The 22,441-nt window shown below is 40.2% G+C and overlaps 1 protein-coding gene across 2 annotated transcripts; it reads right to left on the minus strand.

Moving 5' to 3' along the window:
• Nucleotides 1-211: 211 nt before the first annotated feature.
• CENPJ (centromere protein J) lies at nucleotides 212-17,610 on the minus strand. Of its 2 annotated transcripts, XM_056492701.1 has the most exons (17): nucleotides 17,552-17,610; nucleotides 15,583-16,095; nucleotides 14,676-14,799; nucleotides 13,651-13,881; nucleotides 12,854-12,998; nucleotides 11,612-11,717; nucleotides 9,692-11,315; nucleotides 6,789-6,921; nucleotides 5,800-5,965; nucleotides 4,483-4,722; nucleotides 3,831-3,930; nucleotides 2,573-2,673; nucleotides 1,784-1,882; nucleotides 1,534-1,674; nucleotides 1,342-1,426; nucleotides 1,128-1,248; nucleotides 212-541 (listed from the first exon to the last, which is right to left on the minus strand). In XM_056492701.1, exons 2-17 carry the CDS (start codon nucleotides 15,958-15,960, stop codon nucleotides 349-351), a joined length of 3,987 nt encoding a protein of 1,328 aa, XP_056348676.1. In that variant the 5' UTR covers nucleotides 15,961-16,095; nucleotides 17,552-17,610; the 3' UTR covers nucleotides 212-348. The 2 variants fall into 2 exon arrangements, with proteins under 2 accessions (XP_056348676.1, XP_056348686.1); XM_056492711.1 differs by lacking the exon at nucleotides 17,552-17,610 and having other exon boundaries at nucleotides 2,573-2,670; nucleotides 15,583-16,086.
• Between the last annotated feature and the right edge of the window lie 4,831 nt (nucleotides 17,611-22,441).

The following is a 22,441-nucleotide window of genomic DNA, read 5'->3' on the forward strand; positions in this document are numbered from 1 at the left end:
GAGCCCAAGACTGCCATTCCTTTGGTCTTTTAAGTCAAGCAGTAAGTAAACTGATGTATAAAATAAGCTGAGGTCTACTGAGTGTTTACTGACAGCTGATGTAAAAAACATCCTTCTAATGCCACATGGCTGAATACTGACTCAATAGGCTGTTTTTTAAATATAGAAATGGGGAAAATAGTTAGCAAAAGCTCTGATGTAGTAACACCCACTGAAAATTAAATTTATTTAGAGAAAACTATAAATTATATATATATATATACAACAAGCTTTAAGCATTTTCACTTGTTTACAAAAATGTACATTATTTTTGTTGATGTGCTAACACTTCAGCAGTTTTAACATGGTCTACAACTTGGTGTCCATGATAATATTTCCATCCTTGTCCTTTACTCTGACTCTGCCAGAGACATACTTGGTTTCCTGCTGTCCATTCATGTACACAGTCTTGACAGTCCCATCTGGATACTCCCGTCTCTTGAACTGTGATGTGTGGAGTTCTCGCTGGCCATTATTGAACTCTATAGTTTTGCTTCCATCTCTGCATTAAAGGGGAAAAAAACCCCAAGGTTTTGTTACATTGGTGTAAGATTAGTCTCAGAACAAGCATCAGATATGGAAGCCTAAATAAAGGAAGACCTTTAAAAGCAGTATTTGTGGAAAAATCTGTTAAAGATCTCAGCTGGTTCATACTCAGAAACCTGTTTCTGCAAAGCTGATACAACTTCTTTATACCTGAGAGCCTCCATTGCACTTTATCTGCATCAAATCCCTCACTGCTAGAGGCCAAGGGAAGCTTAAAACTTGGTAATTTGAGCACTATCAGTCACCTGCTTCCCACTACAGCCAGGTTCCTAGATATTTTTTTCTAGAATTATGTACAAATAGAGAAGTCTCTTAGGTTAGGGTATGAGACAATACACTGTCTTTATGCATTTTCTGTGCTACCAAAAAAAAACCCCAAAACTGGAGCAGTAAATACGTGTTTACAGTACAGTCTGTTGAAAACAGACTTGAAAACCTTGAGGAGCTGTAGAAACACACCTGTCACCATCTAATGCCCTGTCACTGAGCCCCAGGTGCTCCCATCCCCTGCCCAGCCAGGGGCCCCAGAAGGGAAAGCTCACCGCTGCACACGAACAATGGTGCCATCAGGAAAGATACTTTCTTCTTGGCCATCTGTAAACAAATTCTTAATTGTTTGATCAGGGAAGGTTATTTCCTTCTTGCCATCAGGATAATGCTTCTCTGAAATGTATTTTGAGACAATATGCTTATTACATAAATACATACCTATATATGGGCAATAATTCTGACAGCTGGGTTGGATGATTGCTTTACCTATTTGTCCATTTGAAAACTGCAGGACCTCTAAGCCATCAGAGTATGTTGTGTGAGTAGTCTTAGCATCAGCATAGTAATAAATCTGCAGACAACAGTTGAGATTTAGTGTAACTAATGAGACATTTTAAATGAGTGTACACATGCAGATAAATAAGTATTTATTGAAAAATGCAGATACAGGATACCTACCACTGTTTGATCAGGCATAATCTGCTTCACATCCCCATTGAAGAAGGTTATAGTTACGGTCTTCCCATCAGAGCCCACTTTTTTGCATGTTCCATTTGGGAAAAATATAAGATGACAGCCATTTTTCAAAACCTTCTCAACCTAATGAAAACATGAGTGAGGTCAGTATTGAGCCCTCACACTCACATTCTCACTCATCTTTCCCACCAGCTGTCTGCCAGAATTTCCAAGTGCCAAGCTCTCATTTTACCTTTCCATCAGGATAAGCAGTTTCTCTCTGTATCTCTTCACTGCCTGTAAATGCAGGAGCAGATGGTACTGACACATAAGCTTCATTAGGAGAGGTGTCCTGAGATGACAAGCAAAAACTCAAATCAAGCTTTGTCTTTATATGCTTTTCTCCTAGGCTGACAGGTATTTTAGGAAAAAGAAGCATCACAGAAGGAAGATAAGTATGGGGAGGCATAAACACGATCTGTCATTTAAGCAACTCCAAGTATAATTCAAGTACAACTGGTACAAGAGGTGGAGACTGAGCAATCATTGGTTATCTGTGGTCAGTTGTAGTCTGGACTAAAGTGGCATTCAGTGAGGTGCTGTAACATGGTGCTCAATTTCCTTAAGAAATCCACATCATGGTATGAAACAATCAAGTTCTCTAAAGCCTAAGTGTAACCTACAGCAATTAATTTAAGAATTAATTAAACTGTTTAAAAGATCCTTGCACAGTTGCCCTACATGGAGCATATGAGCATCTATCTTTATATACTCTCCCAAAAGATAAAACATTTTGCAAAATTCCAAAGAGTGGGAGATTATTACTATGGGGTTTTTTTTCTGAGCCAAAGAGTAATGCAACTACTAGACAAAGTACCCCTCGGAGACTAGTACATAGCCATTTTCTGTTATGACAATAAAAGTTGAAGAACATAAAAAGATTAGTCCACAGCCTCATCAGTCACCCTCCAGATACTCTAACTTTTCTATTTTAAGCTTTTTCTTCCCTGCGTTGAAAATCAAATCAAAACACAGGACTTACTACCATAAAATTCTGAGAAGACTCTTGTAGTGCTGTCATTGCCTCAGAGTTGTTTCTGTCATTAGCAGGTCCTGATGCAGGTGTTCTAGGAAGTTTTCCTACTGAGATACATGTAATAGTTAAATTGGACAGACAAATTAAAGTGTGGTTTAAGAGTTACAATTATATAGGAGGTCAAACTGTACAGGACACACACATTTCTTAACTGCAGTAGAAACTGAAAGCAGGGTATTTATTAAAAGAATAGCACATGCTCAGAAAAGAATCAATCACTGCCATTGCTTTGTGTGCCAGCAAGAACCTAGAACTGAAGAATCATTACAGTGGACATTTAATGCACTTTCTTTCCTATTTCATCTCTGTAGATTTACAAAGGATTTGCCCCTCCTAGAAATTTAGACAACATTATTAGTTACACCTTATTATGAACAAAGGAAGATGAATATTAACTTTTAACAGGAACTGATCAGCATATTTTTTCCATGTCTCTCCTATCAAATTACCAAAATAAAACTACCTTTAATTCTGGAGCATAATCCTCTAACAGAAAACAGGACGGTTGGATGAGCTGTCAGAGGGTGTAAAAAAGTAGCCTGCAGTTAGATTCCATACATGATTATCCCTTAGGAAGGCAGACAGCCTTTGCTCCTAACTGTGAACAAGGAACACCTGCCACAGCATTGCCCATATGGTAAGAGAAGGTTCTGAAGAGGCACAGCAGTTCTGATGCTATCAACGCACTCAACTAGACATTAGGAATAAATTCTTCACTGTCAGGGCAGTGAGGCTCTGGAACAGGTTGCCCAGAGAAGCTGAGGAGGTTCCATTCCTGGAAGGGTGCAAAGCCAGGATGGGGCTCTGAGCACCCTGGTCTAGTGGAAGGTGTCCCTGCCCATGGCAGGGGGTTGGAACTGGATGATCTTTGAGGCCCCTTCCAACCCAAACTACTCTGTGACTCTGATCCAACCAACATCTGCAGCTTGGAGAACACTAGTGATGAATGTCATTTTTGATTACAGAAAACGACTTCTGCAGAGCCCCACACCATCAAGTATGACCAGAAGCATTTTTCACTCCAAAACTGGTCTCATCACAGCTTTCTCCAGAATCTCTATGAGGTATTTATCCATATGCTCAAGACCATAACAGATCACACTCTATTTCTTTTTGAGGTGGTGATGCACTCCACAAAGTAAACTTCACATTCATTTTATTTTAAAGACTTAACAGAATTCTCTGCATGGACAAATATTTTTACCTTTTGCCTGTGAATAACTTTTGCCATTTATCTTGCTGCACTTCTGTACTGGAAGAAGCAGAGATGCAGTTTGACTTTTTGGGCCTCTGTTTGGTAGACACTAAAAGGAAGTATTTGTGGTTTATGTGATGTAATCATAACTGGTCATACAAAGTCAACAAAATTTTAAGACCATATGACATGAAATTTACTGGAAGCTTCCTTCACAAACTATACAGCAGTGAGACTTGATCAGCAGAAGGCTTGTGTGATGTAGCCCAAGATACACTTTGGAGCTCTTCCTCCATCAGCTCATTATAAACAACTCCAGAATGTTAATTTGATGCAAGCAATCCAGAATAATAGTTACAGTTTCAAAACTTAATAGAACTGCTTTAGACAATCCTGAATTGCTTGGTTTGCCTGGTTGATCCCAAAGGGGCAGAGGTTCACAGTTAGACTCTACCAATGATTTTTCTTTCATACTTGAATCATTTTTAATTTCCAACATGATAACATTGACAAAATTCTGTGTCTGTCACCATTAGTGTATTCTCCAGATTAGTAAATAAAAAGTAAACAGCTAAATTGTAGCTTTAGAGTCCAAGTATATAACAGAAAACTCACCAGTATTCACACTAATGTATTTAAAGCATTAAGATTAATAGCTTACAGATTCTGCTCTATTTAGACTCATCCCAGGATTTTCTGTTTTCTTCTTGCTTCCAGCAGCTTCTACCTTCTTCCATGCTTCTAGACGAAACTTCTCCATAATTTTGATTTCCTCTTTAAGCTCAAAATTCTCATTTACCAAAGCTTCTATTTGATCTTTCAGCCGTCGATGGGTGGTTGACCATTTTGCCTCTTTTCTTTTTAGATCTTCCTGTAACTCTGCAATCTGCTGCTTTAAAGCCTTAGGAAAATGCATTTTTATAGAGAGTTTTATTTTTAATATAAAAAAATATATTTTAGTGTCTAATAGAAATACAAACACAAGGAAAAAAAGGCACAAGTGGCAAAAAAGTCAAATCAGCTTAATATTGCAGGTATGAAAGGTAAGGAAGAGTTTTCTTTCCTGAAAGAGTGATTATTTATTTTAGACAACCAACTTTATAAGCTCTACTGCAATCATAGGAATTGGTTTTTCTTGCTTTCTTGGCATCCTTAACACTTCCTAGATTGGCTAGAACAAAAACACTTGAGGCAGAAAGACAAAATCATTAGTGCTACCCTTAGAGGGCCCTCCAAAAATTTTGGCACAGGAAAACAAGGAGGATGCAATCACACAAAACACATGTAAATGTGCTTAGTTTAGCAACTGTCAAATCAGTTTTTTGAAGTAAGGTAAATTTGTAGGGAAGGAAGAGGGAAACCTCTGTGTGGTGTTTAATATGCTTGTTTATACATCTCATATACCATACATCCTGACAATGAAGGAACAAACAGATCTTGCTCCTTACATCCCTGATACTTAAAAGGCCTATGAGTGATAATAAAATGTAACTTTGAAACTTGTAGAGGATTACTACATAGACTGCACAAGAGTTATAGACAGAATAAAGCCCTTGCAGAGTTCTAGTTTGCACTTTGATCCACTACCATGAATAAAAATTTACAACCTAGTACTTTAACTTCAGTAATTTTGTTTCAAACCTAAAGATCATTCTATCAGTGACCAGCAGTTTTTAGTATGGAAATGTAACAAGAAGATATGCTCATGAGGAGTTTTTGCCTTAACACCATCAAACAGCATTGTGAAAACTGTAGTTCCCTTCCTCAATTAGAATAATTTAGATTGGGAAAAAAACTTTAAGGTCATGGAGTCCAACTGTCAATACAGCACTGCCAAGTTCACCACTAACCCACTGCTAGCAGTTCCCATCTTGAAATCACTTGTAATCTTTGAACTAAGTTAGAATTTAGTTCTTGACTTCCCTTAAGTGAACTTACATGTTCCTGTGTGGACTAGAATAATAATATATTCTTATACCTGAATTTCATCCCGTTCTTTTTTATCTGGAATTGCTCTAGCTTCTGTGGTGTATTTTTCAAAAACTTTACGCTCCTTTTGCAGTTTTTTAATTTCTTTTTTTTTATATTCTTCTATTTCAGCCAGTTCTTGGGCTTTCTTCTGTTCAAAGTCTGCAATTTCTTTCCTGCAATTATGAAACAAAGTTGTTGTTTTAGCCCAAATCTCCTTCATATCTGGATTTTAAGAAAGAAAGTGAAGACTCAGTATTTTGAGGTCACAGATTTCAATTCAGCATCTATTACCCCGAGGAAGACTTACATATAAATAGTATTACGTATTTAAGGAGTAAGAATTGTCCCACAGGGAGTATTTGAAGTCCAACAATATATATTTTTATATTTTCTAGTCACAAACATTATCCAAATTTAAAAAAGCTTTGGCTGAAATCCATGCTATGTTCTTCAAAACATTAGAACACCATTCCCCAAAAGCACAAGAGAAAAGAATCTGCTAATAGGAGGTAAAAAATTAAACATTAGCCAAAGACACAGTGCTGTTCCCAAACAAAACAAAAGTGGCTGTGGCAGGAACAGATGTGCCCCATTTATGTCATCAGAGATAATTTTTCTGTTCTATGTGCCATTTATAAATGCCCCTGTTCAAATTAAAAGATTCTAAGTGTGTACACACAAATATCAAATCCAAACAAAAGCATTAAGAGCAGTTCTGCAAGGCAAATTTAGGATTGCGTTATCCTTTAGAACTCAAATATTCTCCAAAATACAGCCTTTAGGATATCATACTAACTGAGCAGGGGTTCTTAATATTATAAACTGTGTGTAATAATTGCAGTTAAACATACACAGAGCAACAACTGTGTCTAGACCTATCTCCACTGTAACTGAAGCACATTAATTGTTTACCTGTGCTGTTGGTAACTGGACATTAGCAGAGTCTGCAACATGCTATGAAAGTGAATGCACCAAAATGTTTCAATTACAAATTACCTGATACTTGCCAGGGCATGCTCTCTCTCTTCACGGAGTTTAGTCAGAGTTGTGTTTTCAGCTCGGAATCTCTCAATTTCATTTTCCAACTCAGCAAGTCTCTCCCTCAGTAGCTGGGATGGAACAGTGTTTCCTGTCAAAGCACAGCCACATTCACATTATCTAAATGGCATTCTTAAGACTGAAGAAAACAAGTATCACATACCAGCTTAAAAATTGTTTAAAAAAAAAAGAAAAACCAAGTAAATACTGTTTTAGAGACAACAGGACAACAGTAATCTTGCAAAAAACATCTATTATCCAAACAACACAACTTATGTTTTAAAACACTCTGCACTATTTACTCAAGTACCTCAAATATGGAGTAGATCCATCACTTATTTGTTACTTTTAAGTACTGGATATATCCTTCATCATAGCAGAACTAAAGCTGTGTTTGGAATTGGAATGTGAAAGGCTTCACTTCAAACCAGAGAAATAAAATGAAGGTGTAAGGGTGAAATGAGTGTATATGGCATCATCAAGTCTAGCTCCAGGCCTTGCACAGGACATCCCCAAGAATCACACCATGTGCCTGGGAGCATTGTCCAAACACTTCTTGAACTCTGCCAGGCTGGTGCTGTGACCACTTCCCTGGGGAGCCTGGTCCAGTGCCCAAACACACTCTGGGTGAAGAACCTTTTCCCAATAACCAACCTGAACCTCCCCTGACACAAGATCAGGCCATTCCCTTGATTCAAAGGCATCTGCTCCACAGCAGGTCCTGTAAAGTAAAGCACATCTTTACTGGTGCCCAGAGAACCTGCAAGGGTTAGCAGCTCCATGTGCACATCTGACTGGGGTTCATTTTACACAGATTTATACTTTACAGTTCTGGCATCCACCCTTGTTTGTTTGCTTATCTAAAAGCTGCAGTTTAAAGGGTTGGGGTCTTACATAACTTGTGCTTTCTTTATCCTAGGGCTACAAACACAGTACATAGTTCCCATCTAACATACTCATCACATTCACCTAAGTGCTATTATATTTTTCTGTAACTGCAGTTCATTTATTATGTTCTTATATTTTCTATCTATGAAAATGAACTCTATGACTTTGCATTTTTCTAGCCTTTTGTGACAGTCAGCATGCCTCTCCATTCTTACCACTTTATCCCAACCCAGGGGCAGTTCCCTGTGCTTACAGAAGTGGTTACAGTCAGATGCAGCAGTCACACTGAAGTTTTCCTTAATTCATATTTATGCTAAGGTACTGATGTCAAGTGAGGCCTGTGTTTCACCCTCAGGTCTGTCACTGGTCACCATAGAGATCAGTGCCTGCTCCTCCTCTTCCCCTCACAAGGAAGCTGTAACTGCAATGGGGTCTGTCCTCAGTCTCCTCCAGGCTGAACACACCAAGTGACTCAGCCACTCCTCACACGGCTTCCCCTCCAGACCCTTCACCATCCTCGTTGCCCTCCTTTGGACACTCTCCAATACTTTAATGTCTCTTTTATACTGTGGCACCCAAAGCTGTCCCCAGCTCTCCAGGTGAGGCTGCCCCAGCTCAGAGCAGAGCAGGACAATCCCCTCCCTTGCCCAGCTGTGATGCTGTGCCTGATTCCCCCCAGGACAGGGCTGGCTCTCCTGGCTGCCAGGGCACTGCTGGCTCATGCCCAACTTGCCACTGACCAGGACCCCCAGTCCCTTTCCATGACTCTGCTCTCCAGCATCTCATTCCACAGTCTGTCCGTACATCCAGAGTTGAACCATCCCAGGTGCAGAATCTGGCACTTTCCCTTCTTGAACTTCATCTGGTTGGTGATTGACCAGCCCTCTGATTTGTCCAGGTCTCTCTGTATGGCTGGCAAACTTACTTAGTATCCCTTCTAGTCCTGCATTGAAGTAATTTATGAAGATGTTGAAGACCACAGGGCAGAGGATAGAGCCCGGAGGAACCCCAATAGTGGCAGGTCACCAGTGTGATGTCACCCCATTCCCTGTAACCCTTTTTCCCTGACTGTGAGCCAGCTGCTCATCCATCACATGATGTGTTTATCCAGCTGAATGCTGGACATTTTGCTGAGAATGGCACTGAGAGAGATGAAATCAAAGGCTTTACTGAAATCCAAAAAGATTACATCAACTAGCTTACCATAAAAACCTAAAAAAAAAATCCTAATCATTCACTGAACCAGACTCTGAAACCAACACACTTCACAACCTCAGAGACAAAATATTTAAATACTAGGCTGTGCTATCATGCTTTCACTGAACAACTCCATGTTCAACGATAGCAGAAATGTAACAGGTTTTAGAGACAGTCCTGCACAGACTGCAACCATATAGATGAAATCAAACTTGGGCAAAGCAGAAAAATGAATCCACATTTCTTATATTCCACATGAACTCAGTAGATAGTATACTACTCTCAGAAAACACAGGGAGTCTGCCACTCCCTTGTATTTCATAGGAGGAAAAAGTTAACCCAGCAATGAATAGCATTACCCTACTGTGGTGTAAATCCACTGTGATGGAAAGGAAGGTACCACTTCATTTTCAGCTAGCCCTTGATATTTTCCCTCATTCAGAAACAGTGATCAAACAGCTTCAGATCAAGTTACTTCAATGAGCTGAAGCCTCCAGAGGGAAGGAAGAAAAAAAAAAAAACAAACCACAAATTAAATAAATAAATTTTTAAAAATTAGTTTTCACCAATCACAGTCATTCTGCAAGCTGTGTAATTGTTAGATCTAGCATAAGACATGCAACTAGAGACGTAGGGGGAGAATAGGGCCCTTTCTTGCAGCAGAAGTCTGTATTTAAACCCTTGGGTGTAATATCAGTTTGGAGCTTAAGCACTAGTAGGGAAGACTTGTATGATATGCCTTCCTCACCACTCCCTACCAGTTGCTGTTCTCTCACCTCCCAGCTCTGGTTCCACATTTGATTTGGTTTCACGCTCTGGATGGCAGCCTGCCTTCTGCTTTGGCTTCAGTGAAGGAAACAGTTTCAGCATCAGGTTTGATACAGGAGGTCCATTTGAACCACTGTCCACTTCAGACTCCTTGGACATTTCATCTCCTTTCTTTGAGGCAACTTTTCTCTTTATTGCTTTATCTGGGACAGTTGTATCATTCTTAAAGGAAAAGTCCATCTGCAAAGGTGTTTTAGTATATTTTTCAGGTAAATCAACGCTAACATAATTTTCATCAAGATCACTCCATGTTCTTTCATCATCAAACTCAAACTTATTCCTACTTATACACGACATGCTTCTGTGATCGTCTGCAGCTTTTCTAATCTTTTGCTTTGACAGTGCACCGCAATCTGTGTCTGACAAGCCAAGATCAGCATCTCCATTTTTGCTCTCTTTGCTGATGTCTGCAATAGAACTTTCACAATCAAAAAATTCTGGATCGCTTTCTCTATGGTTCACAAGGTCTGACTTAGCATCTTTGTTGTCATGCTTCAATGTGGCCCCAAATTCACTCTCAGAATCTGTAGTAGTATCACCACTGCCCTCACTCTTATCTTCATTTACAGCCCAGTGATTACTTTTTAAAGCAGGAGCTGCTTTCATGGAAGTAGCTGAGAATATTACACCATCTGTTTTACTCAATGGATCCTTCATTCTAAAATCTGTTCCTGAATTTGAGGCTGTATGCATAACTGGGCTATCATTCATATCTTTCTGTGCCACGCAGTCTGCCCTTTTATTTCTCTCATTTGTAAGTTCGGTGGCCAGCACATTGACTTGCTGCTGCTTTGCCTTGATAGGAGTAGAAGACATCCTACGGCCTTTTAAAGTTTGCTGGTCTCGTTCCAAGATCCTCTGCACAAATGAGGAATTACTTGAGAAGGATATTTCATCAGCAGCTTGTTCTAGAAACAAAAATTCATCTAATTCTAGGTTCTCTTTTTCTTTTTCTTTTTCCCAGTTGTCTAGTTTATTCTGAAATGAAAGTTCAAAAGACAGTTCTGAATCTTTTACAGGGTCACCTATGGGACACTTAGAATTAGGAAAGGCACTGGTCCGTTCTTGAGACAACTGAGACTTTTCTGCACCAGGTAGTTTGGTTTTGATTTTGCCAGTGTTCGACTTAGCAAATTCCACTCTCTTCTCTTTATTTTCTATTTTGTTGTTAATTTCTGATAGATAAGAATCTCTCATCTGTCCATCATGATTTTTTCCTGATTGCATTCTTGTTTCTAATGGCAAGATATTTTCTCCATTGTGGTTCCTGAGTACCACTGTCTTCTGAATAGGACAACGTTTTACTTTATTGGGGTGGTTGTATTTTTTACATGGTGCAAAAGGATTTTCAGAAACCAGTTCTTTGCCAGAAGGTGCAGTTTTCTTCTGTGTTTGTGTTCTGTCCACTTTAATAACATTTCTGTCATCTGAAGCCTTTTGTCGAAGTTTTGAGGCATTTTCTCCCAGTTTTGTCATTTTAGACTTGGCATTGGTGAATCTTGTTAAACCTTCTCCTCTTTTCAGGAAGGGTCTCTTGATCACTGGTTTTTGGACAGCTGATCCATTTGTCTCCTAAAAATTAGTAAAGAAAAGCAAACAATAAAGAAACAAGAAAGCTCCTTATACAGTTTGAAGATTACTTCAAATAAATCCCATATATTAGTAGAAATTTACCTGATACATTTCTTGATTTCTTGAAGACTTAAGCAAGTGGAATATTTCAGATTTATTATTTTTAAGAATGTGAATGTTGCTATTAGTGTTAGCTTTCTCTGCTAGCATCTTCCTTGTACACTTTTAAAGCACCTATCACAGCTCAGCACAATATATAAAGAAGATTGAAGGTTTTTAAAGTAATAATAAATAACCTGTAACTTCTGGTTTTGCTCCAGACGCTGTTCTTCTAGTTGTATCTGTTCTTCCAAGAATTCTTCAAAAGTTTGTTTCTTCTCATGTATTGCAGCTTTAATAGGTCTGGAGTAATTACAAAAACAACTCTTGTAATTCTGAATAAACATCACTGATATTTGAAGACCAAGGTGTAACTGCATAAAAGCTGACAAATTCTGAGGTGCTTTAGGCATTAAGTTAACCTGAGAAATGCATTTTAACACTGTGTATTCTTCCAATCCCTGCAATAGTTAATATACACACCTAAAAGACACTGTGTGCAGATTTTGTTGCTTCTTCTTTCACTGCTTTTCTTACTGACCCTTTCTTTCAGACAAATCACCAAACTTCCATTCAAAGCTTAGTCACACTGCCAGTTCCTACACTATCACCTTTCCACTCAGGAATGCTACTGGGATTATGGTCCCTGTCTCCCCTTTTGATACTCCTCCTCCTTCACAGGAGTGCTGGGTCTGGCTGGCATGGAGTGAGCTTTTTTCATAGATGTTTTGGCCTTGTGACTGCAACAGCACTGATAACATAATAATATTTTAGCTATTACTGCACCCTGCTTGTACAGCACCAAGGCTTTCTTTGCTTTTCCATGCTGCTGCCCACTCCCAGGAAGCAGGCTGGGGGTGGGCAAGACCAACCCCAGGGGAGACACAGCCGCATTTCATAGAATCACATAATCACAGAATGGTTTGGGTTGGAAAGACTTTAAAGATCATCTTGTTCCAACCTTCCCACGCCCCCCACAGTGGGCAGGGACACCTTCCACCAGACCAGGCTGCTCACAGGCCCCATCCAGCCTGGCCTTGGACATTTCAAACAATCATAACTCACCATAATAAACTAAAAAGTCACAGTCTTGCCCTCCTCCCTCACGTCACTACTTTCAGCACATGGTAGTGGATAGGAGGTTACAACAAATCAAACTGGGAACAGCAATCATAACTGCTTATATAGCCAGCTACACTGAAAGGTGCTTCTCAGCTGTCATTACCCAAAGCTGCACACACACCTCTTCATTTAACACACAGTATTTCATCTTTTACAGCACAACCAGTTCCAAGAAAGAGCCTCTCTTACCACATGTCTCCACAGTACCTAAAAAAATCAAATCCAAATTCAAAGTATCAGACTCTTTCAACCAGGACTCAGAATTCAACCAAACTTGTGTAATTTGATAAATACTGCATAATCATAGTGTAAATTACCTTTCCTCAGTATTAGTCAACAACTGTATACCTCCACTGGAATTTTCAGAGACATCTGCGCTTTCCACACCTAAAGGCTCAACATGATTTTCTTCACTCTCCATTAATAATTCCATCTTGTTTTCTGGACACCACATGTTTTTTCCTGTGAAAGCAACACAGTTGTTGTTTTTTTTCATCCCAACAACAAATCAGTTTTCATCACATACTTAAAACAGCATTCAGGTTAGGTGAAAATCAGAAGGGAGCTTCACGGCCATGTAATCTGAATTTCTACATGAAACAGTCCTAAGATTTCCCCAAAGTAATGCTTATTTGAATTGGCACTTTCTTTTTAAAGGAACAAGTAATTATGCATTAAAAATTTTCCACAGACCTTAAATAATCCATTCTGATTGTTCATCTGCTTTGCTATTGTTAATGTATGGCTTAAAAACATAACTGAACAAATTTTGATGTCTGCTGTACAATGAGCTCTTCTATCAAGCTTCTGTTTCCCACATATATATTCATAAATTCAGAAGAATTTGTTTTTTGGCTCATGCTGCTTTTTACCAAACTAGAATGGACAACAACAGGAACATTCTGAGGTCTGTCAGCTGTCAATAAACAAACCAACATACCAAGTAAACCAACAAAAATCATAACATCTTCAAAAGAAGTAGCAGAAAATTACTCTGTGACAAGGTAAAAAAAAGCACCACACATTAAGTTATCTTTCTGTAAATGACTAAGCAGTAATGTACTTATTTCCTTGTTTTTCAAACAATTTGGCCTTTTCAGAGGCACACACAGACCTTGCTTTTCACAGGCAGACACTTCTGAAAGATTCTTCTTCAAAGATGAGGTGCATTCTCTGTTGTTCAGCTTTTGTGAAGAATCATTGTCTTGTGTGTGGGAAGAAACAAGAGCACGAGCTCTGTCTTCAAAGATATTCTGATATCCAGATGATGGCAATTGAGGTGAAGGTGCTAAGCCACTGGAGTACCCAGGTCTTAGCTTTTGACTGTCAGACATTACAGTATAACCTTGAAATCAGAGGGAACAAAATAGCTGTGTCATTCTATTTGTGTCACAAAACTGCTGCTCCACAGGAGAAAAGAAATGGCACTGAAGGGCAGGATTGATCACCAGCCTCCATCCTTATGTCACTGACCAAGAATAAGTGATGAGGCAATCTTGATTTTCTTCTCCCAAATTAAGCCCTAATTTAATTTCTCAGGTAGGCAGAGTGAAAGGAAGACAATCGTGTAAGTCAGGTTGGACTGACACTGCCAAGAGCAGAACGTATCCCTCCTCAGCTCTAAAAGCTTTTCCTAGCCAAGAGCTGTTCCCTCTCCTTGTACCCAGCAAACAAGACTGGAAAAGTGATACAGGTTACAAGCCTTTGTTTTAAATACAGATCAGCTCTCTGTTCTAGTTCAGTTCATCACCTGAATGTGATATGTGTGAGCACAAACAAGGAGGGACCCCTTCCTTTGGCTACACTGAAAGCTTAAAGCAATCAAAATTACTGTGAGAAGCAGCTACTCAGAAAGGAAAGCAATTGTTTTACACTTCAGTACATGCACTTTGAAGCAAGGGCTTCCATCATAGCACGTATTGATCAAGTCACAATTACAGCTGGCATTTTAAAAAAATAGAAGAGTATTCCTTCTTCAGTAGCACTCAACTTTCAGGCACTGAAGCAATGCAGCATTTATCTTTGACTAATCAAGTAATCTTAAAATGCAGAATACAGAAGACAGAGATTTAAACTGGAAATTAGGTTAAATTTTTTCATTTATACAAAGTACATCGTGTGCTTTCTTTCTCAGCTTACCAAGGGCTGCTGGCTGGCCAGATACCATGCTAAGTAGCTTCTGCTGCTCTTCCATTAACCTTTGAAGTTGTTCCATCTGTTGTTTCTTCAACTGTTCCTGTTTCTGCTGCTGCAATTCCTTCAGCTTTTCAAACAGATAAATAAATGTATTAGAGGCCAGGTTTATTTAGAATGTACCACAGAATTATTTTGTTACAGATTGTCAATAACTTTCTAGGGACACTTAATAATTCCTCTTAAGATAACAATAAATAAGCTAATATTTATTTAGCCACTGACTACTGACAATATTTAAGAAGTGGGTAAGTATTCTCCTATTATGTAAAACACAGGAGAAAACTTTTATAGCACCTGGTAATTCATGGAATTATTGCACTGGAAAAAAATAAACAGTAAGTAACATAACAGCGTTATAATTCCAGGCCTTTTTGTCCTGATGTCTTGCATACTTTATCACATTCTACACTAGCATACCTCCTCATCTAAACAGAACCAGGTATGCCACACCTACTTGGAGAACTAACAAAAGATGTTGCTATAGATACAAGAACATTCAACTCCACAGTGTTGTGAATATCTGTGGTCAAGCACTACCACAGCCTCAAGTGAAGAAACACTGTAAAACTGTGCACACCTTTCCAGGTAAAATGATTTTGAGAACTATTTCATTTTAAACTGGAACTTGTGCCATCTGGAAACAACAGTAGTCACACTCTCAGTAAATGCACATCATGAGGACGACACCAGCTTTCATGTGAGCATAACTGGAACTTAAGATTTGCTCTTTAAGCTTGCTGTGGCCTATATGTTGCAAGGAGTTTGTTTACTTGCAGGCATGAAAAATCACATGCAGGAACAAAATAAATCTCTCTGTAAGTATGTCAGGAATTCTAAGTATATGTATTACCTGTTCAAGCTTTTGTAAGAGTGGATCACTGTGACTGGATTTCTTCTGACCACCCACTTCACCATGGACTAAGTCTGGTTTAGAGCCTTCTAGGTTTCCAGCTGCTGCTGGAAAAGGTATTCCAGTGGTACATTGCTGAAGTGTCTGAGAGCTGCCAGACTCTTCACACAGGGAGTCATCACTTACAGAACAGCTGTCTGAAAGATGCAGCACTTCTTCAGGTAAAGCTGTGATGTTTTCAGGTCCAGGTAACAAATTTTCTTTCTTGAAGTTCAAACCAGTAAAACTAGGACCTAATAAGACTCCAGCACGGGAAGTATTGAACATCCAATGTGTACTGAAGTTTTGCTCACCACTCAGATTTTCAACAGTTGGCATCTTGCAAATTGTATTGCAGTTTCTTTGCTGATCAGCATTAACACAATAATATTATAATATCTGTAGGGTTAAAACAATGTAACTTTCAAAGTTTCAGGCAGTTGGTATGGATGGTTATCTATCTACTTCTAGCACCTAGAAATTAAGCAGATAAACAAAATCAGAAATCTACAGTAACAGATTCCCAGTAAAAGAAAGTTACTCGCTTATAACCAACCCAGTGTATTTATAAAAACAAGTCATAATCAAAAGAAACAATTTGGACAATAAGTAACAAACACTTTAGGTGCAGAAAATCAACATAATCCAACTCTCAATCGTATTATTTCAGTGCAGCCAATATAATCTAAAATATCATAAAGCTGTACATATTTTCTTCAGTAGTACTGAGAGGGATCCAGAATTTTTTTAAACACTTGCAACAAAAGAAGCTATTTGATGAGCTGAGAGATCTCTGCCACATAACCTTCATATTAATGAAAAGTTTCAGATACATCCATCTAAATACACTTTATTGCACATATTTCAATGCAACACTCATCATTTTCACATCTTCCTTAGTTTCTAAAGGAAACACTACAACTATGCTACCTGTCATCTTCCTTCTCCCAAAAAGCTTCTTTAAAACCCATCCAAAGGAAAGTTTAAATACAGCAACAAATCCTACAAGCGCCATAAAACATGAATGAATTCATGTAGTAAGGAGACTCAAAGTAATTTTCTAACTTAGAAAGAAAAAGACAAAACTGCTGCCGGTGACAGTGTGGCAGCAGGAGCTGGGCCACTCAGCTGTGCTTCCTCAAACTAATCCCAGGGCAAATCCTTCTCTGCCTGTTCCTGCGGTGTGTCAGGGAGACACAGAGGAGAGAAGGGACCAGGGCACCAAGGTGAGACAGCCACAGCAGCCCAGGTTCAAGAGACCTGCTAATCGAAATAACTTCTTAAAGCTTCGTCATTCCCAGGAGATCAGTTCATGCCAGCTCTCTGTTTGCCCTCAGTAAAAATACTTATGCTCCCAACCAGAGTTTCAAACCGCGACTGGGAGCAACATTATATAAATGTTTCCTATAGAAAGGAGTGCCTTCTGTTTTCAGACGCTGAGGGAAGTTTCCCAGCCAGGTGCAGATTCCTGCAGTGGCAAACTGAAGTCTGCAAGGTTCACGGTTTGTTGTCCCCGACCCCTTTCGGAGCGCCTCTGGACGCCGCCTGCCAGTCTAAACCTCCCCATGAAATCTACAACAGCAGCACCTTCGTGCCATCCGGAGCAGCCCGCAGGGATCAGGCTGACCCGTCCTGGGAAGGGGAGGAGGGACAAAGGGATCCCCACAGAGGTCGGCAGTGGGGAGATGAGCACAGTCCCGCTCCTCAGCAGAGCCCGAGCGTCGGGCCCAGCGCCCTCTTTCCCTCACCGACACCGCCCTCACAGAGCACGCCCCAAGCGCACCCCCGGCCCCGCAGCACCCGCACCACGACAGCTCCGACCCGCGACCCCTCGCATACAGCGAGGCAGCTGCCCCGGCCCCGCTCCTCCGGCCGCCACCGCAACCGCGCTCCGTCCCGACTGCCACAGCCTTCTCTTTCCATTACAAACCTGCCGCCATCGCACAGCCTCCCGGCGCCACAGGCAGGCACCGCCCCTGCGCCCCGCATGCTGGGAGCTGTAGTTCGAGCGCCGCAGGCCGCCTCGCAGCCGGCCGGGGAACGCGGCAGGTCGGGACTACAGCTCCCATGAGGCTCCGCGGCGGGAAGGCCGTTGATGGGCAGCCGGAGCGGCGGCCGTGCCCCGTTCGTGCCGGGGCTGTCCGGGCGGGAAGCGGCGGCGGGATCCGCTCCGGGGCTGGGGCTGGGCCTGGCTGCCGAAGGCGCCCGCAGCTTGGCGTGACTCCCGGGTGCTCCCGCTGGCTGCCCTTTGCCGCTCTGCTGCTGGGGCCAGGCTGCCGACTTCTGTGTGCTTTAACTGCGGCTACTCACAGCCTTTTAAACTTTATACAGCACCGGCACGGCAGGAACGCAAAGATAAAAGGACAGAATGCACCCCTGGCTTTCTGACATTTTGTGCTTTAGGCATGCTGTGTCTTGCTGAGCGGAATTAGTGTTTTCCTGTGAGCTCCAGAAAGCGGCAGGGCATCACGCTGCAGTGCTGGCGCTGCAGCTCCTGAGGGCAGATCAGCACCGAGCTCTGCGCTGAACAAACCCGCGACAGCCTTGCCAGGTGCCTTCTGTTAGTGCTAATTTTCGCTGTTTCCTTCTGAAGTCCCTTTTGTAGGGCTCTTTGTGCTATACTGCCATCATTTTTCCTGGACTTTGGTTTAGCAAGTTACAAATACAATGTCTACATGATAGTCCTCAGACTCGAATCCTCGTTAACAGTGATAAGCTAATGTGCTAGTCTATAGGGGGATTTGTACTTGTGTCTTTCAGCAGTCACACATATTATCCTAAGTCATACCTATGCTAGAGTGTTTATGTCACATATGTCAAGTGAGTCCTGCATTTCAACCCCAAGACCATGTGCCTGAGCACACTGTCCAAATGCTTCTTGAGCTCTGCCAGGCTGGTGCTGTGACCACTTCCCTGGGGAGCTGTTCCAGTGCCCAAACACCCTCTGGGTGAAGAACGTTTCCTAATATCCAACCTAAACCTCCCCTGACACAGCTCAGGCCATTCCCTCAGGTCCTGTCACTGTCACCACAGGGAAGAGATCAGTGCCTGCCCCTCCTCTTCCCCTCACAAGGAAGCTGCAGACCATGATGGGGTCTGTCCTCAGTCTCCTCCAGGCTGAACACACCAAGTGACTCAGCCACTCCTCATATGGCTTTCCCTCAGGCCCCTTCACCATCCCTATGGCCCTCCTTTGGACACTCTCTAATAGTTTATTGCCTTTCTTTTATTGTAGCACCCAAAACTGCACATAGGACTCAAGATGAGGCTGCACCAGCTCAAAGCAGAGTAGGACAATCCCCTCCCTCAGCCAGAGAACACTGTGGGAGGCAGTTTTGAAACCTTTACTGAAACCCAAAAATACTACATCAGTTGGCTTTCCTTGATCAACTAGGTGAGTTACCTTGACATAAAAAGAAATTAAGCTTGTCAAGGAGGACTTTCTTCTCATGTTGGCTGAGACTAATGATTCTGTTGTCTCATTTTGTGTGTGACCAAGAGAGTACTTTTATGCCACAGCCACTGCTAATGCAAAAGCAATCAACCAAAACCAAGAACCATAATATATAGGTATCTGTTGACCTCATGTGCCCTTTGATCTGTTATCTACCTGACCTAAATGCACCTACTACCATTACAGAGTGGCCAGTTCCATTAGGTGTATAGTGTATACAGACATAGGGAAAATTGCATCTCATAGTGTTGATTTTCCAGGTTTTAATAAAAACTCAAATTCAAATGGATTATATTGCTCTCTCTCCTTGACTAACTACTTATTTTTTTAGCTAATAATTTATGTTATTCCACAAGAGCTGGCTGTGATCTAACCTGATTTCCTTTTTGCACTGCAGAAACAATGCGTACATTGAAAATCAAATAGTTCAGAGAGTAAGAAAATAAACATATTCCTTAAATGTACTGTAGGTAACATGCTCTCAGTCTCAGCCTAAAATTACCTCAGGGTAATGTGTTTTGCTGGAGGGTTTTTTTTTCTGAAACCTTATCCTAATCATCTCCTCTCAACTTGCCCTCGAAAAATTAATCAAACCATAATCTTATATTAGATTGTAAAGTGCTGATGTCAGTGCCATTTAAACATTTCCTCTGCATTGTCACTGTCTCTTGATTTATTCTCTCTGCACTAAAGCAGAATCTTTCTGCAGGATTAATGCAAAGGTTTTATTGACCTTGCAAAGGCTTTGGCACAATTTGACCAATAATTGTAAAGCCAGAAGGACCTATTGGGTAATTAAGTTATTTGGGTTTAGTCTAAAGAAAATGTTCTAATAAATGTTTCCCCATACATAGGGCTAAAAAATGTGAATTAGGAAATGAAGACAAGTACTTCAAACTTTTTTTTCCCCAGTCTTTAGTATAGGTATTGTTTATTTATAGAAGGATAGAAGCCTAATCAGAATTTGCAGTCTATGTGGAGCTCTCGTTAAGATAGAGAAAAGGCATTTTTGTTCCAAATGGCCTCTCCAAGAGAGAGGGAAGTTTAACATTGGATGTTTTTGTGGAGCACAAGAACTGTGTTCCTTTCACATTTCCTTTGAAAAAGCAGTTTCTGATTTCTTCAGCCTCATCCTACAAGTGCAGGGGCAATTTAGAGGAGCCAAGTATTCTAGAGTGTCAGCTCTGTCCAGTTATTGTCACAAATAGAATTACTTGGCCTTTGGTCATTGTGGAAAATTTACATCATCAAGTAGCCTTTTCAGAAATATAAATAGAGTAAAAGTCTTTACCAGTGACACTGATACAAACACTCTGGGTGAGATATGGACACGGTGCACTGGGATCCAAGCATTCATTGGTTAAAAAATTTATGAATTGAATGTTTTGTTTTACAAGCATGTGTTCTCTTTGTACTAGTTACTGTAGCATTAGCAGGGTGTCTGCCTTAGTTTGGCTTGGAGCAGTCGTGCAGTTTTGAGCCAAATCAAGAGCTACCTAAGGTTGATTAAGTTCTCAGAGTAGTTTTGAAGGTACTCTCTGAATGCCTTTCAGAGGAAACTAAACTGTGCCCTGTGCTTCAAATAAGCTTAATGGGGGCATTGTTTTTGGCTTTGTTCTGTCTGAACCCACCCAGTCACAAGACCAGCTAGCTTGCACTTAAGACTTATTTACCACCGATGGGCTCTGAAACCCTAGAAAGCCCCATGACATGCTGAGGAGCTCATGTGCTATATAAAGAGGTCAGTGCTCTGTGCAGTGTGCTCATTCACACAGCGTTTATCATTCCTTTAGAATCAGCTTTTAAAACAACTTTGCACTCATCAGTGCCCAGGAAAACAAATACACATTGATGGTAGATTTTAATCACTTAAGCCAAATACTGAGAATTTGTTGTCACAAATTCTACTCCTGTTTAAATTAAACTTTCCCAGTCTCTCAAATCTTAGCATAGTTGGTCACAAATGACATGCTGCCGATTTTCATTCAAGTTGTTTTACAGATAATTTAGATTGACAGTGCTGAGAAGAGCATCACTCTTACTTCCATCTCTGCCCTGCCTCACCCTCACTTCCACTGCCATAGGTGAATTCTATCAGGAAACAGATCTGGATTAATACTGTCCTCTTTTGTTGTAGTTGAAGCATGTGTTGTGTGTTTTCCGCATAGGGTTTAGTCTGGATCAGTTTTCCAAAGTTCTTTTTAGATGTTGTGCTGTGGGGTTTTCATTCTGAGATTTTTTTTTTACATTTCAGATTGTGAATCAGTGAGTGGAAACATGAAATGCAATTTGCATTCTTGAAAAAGAGTTATTTTATAATGATTCTGTGGGAAAGGAGAACTGAAGGCAAGGTTGTTCCAGTCCAAATTAAGGTAATACGACATTACTTACAGCATGTATTAGCAGCAAGAGATTAGGAAAAGAGTTTGCACTTAGTTCAAGCCATGATTTTACTGAAAATGTAGGTCACACTAGATTTTCCACATAATTAAACAAAAATAATAAAACTGATTAAGGTATGTTCTGAGTGTTTGAATAGCATGCTGATAAAATGGGATTTGTTTTGGAACTCCCTGGAATTGCAAGAATATGAGAGACTACTTAGGTGGATAGTGGGAATAGAAGATTTCTCAGCCAAAAGAAAAAATATTTTATCTTTTAACAGGACTGCAATGGCAATCTTTGCAAACTGTGTGTTCTTTATTAAACTGAAATTCTTGCCAATTCAGAAGAGCAAGTTGAAATCCATAAAAGAAAACAGTAGAGTAGTTAATTTTGTGCTTAATCACAAAGTAAGTGCCATACTTGTTTCTGAGTTTTCAGAAGTAAAATACCAGGTGTTGCAAGTGTTGTAGAGTTTTGCCTTCATGTAGAGAGACAAGAATTGTAGAGATTAAACCTTTATTCAATATTTAAATTAAAATATTCCATTTACATTTTTAATGCATGTGATGCTGTAATACTGAAATATCATAAAGAGATAAAGAACAATATTCTCTCTCCACAAAAGAACCAGGGAGGGTTTTTTCCCATGGCTAAAATTGCCATGCTGTTGTTGTTCTCTCGTTGTTGGAGAGAGGAAATTCTGAAAAAAGAATCACATCACTGAATTGGGTTTTGTTCTCTTGTTGTTAATGTAAGAACTTGGGGACTGCAGACTGTTATGTCCACATACCTGATAATTCTATGAAAGGCCTGGAGAGTTTATTAATTGAATTAGTGAACAACATAAGCCTAAATTATGTAAGTTAATTCTTGTTGCTCTGTGAGGGTGAATATGTAAATGCTATTGGAGTAATTTTTTTCCCAGCAAGCATGTATGTTGTGTTTCAGATTTGGATTGGTAATTACACTTTTGATACTTCT

The sequence above is a fragment of the Oenanthe melanoleuca genome, chromosome 1, assembly GCF_029582105.1.
Source record: "Oenanthe melanoleuca isolate GR-GAL-2019-014 chromosome 1, OMel1.0, whole genome shotgun sequence".
NCBI classification, from domain to species: Eukaryota; Metazoa; Chordata; class Aves; order Passeriformes; family Muscicapidae; genus Oenanthe; species Oenanthe melanoleuca.

Bases quoted from the DNA above. Each gene is read 5' to 3' on its own strand.
- CENPJ (XM_056492701.1), bottom strand. From the start codon at position 15,960: ATGCCAACTGTTGAAAATCTGAGTGGTGAGCAAAACTTCAGTACACAT. The intron at 11,718-12,853 runs GTAATTTACACT...TAATTACTCCAG, and splicing joins TTGACTAATACTGAGGAAAG to ACCTATTAAAGCTGCAATAC. The intron at 2,674-3,830 runs GTAAAAATATTT...CATGTATCTCAG, and splicing joins AAGTTATTCACAGGCAAAAG to TAGGAAAACTTCCTAGAACA.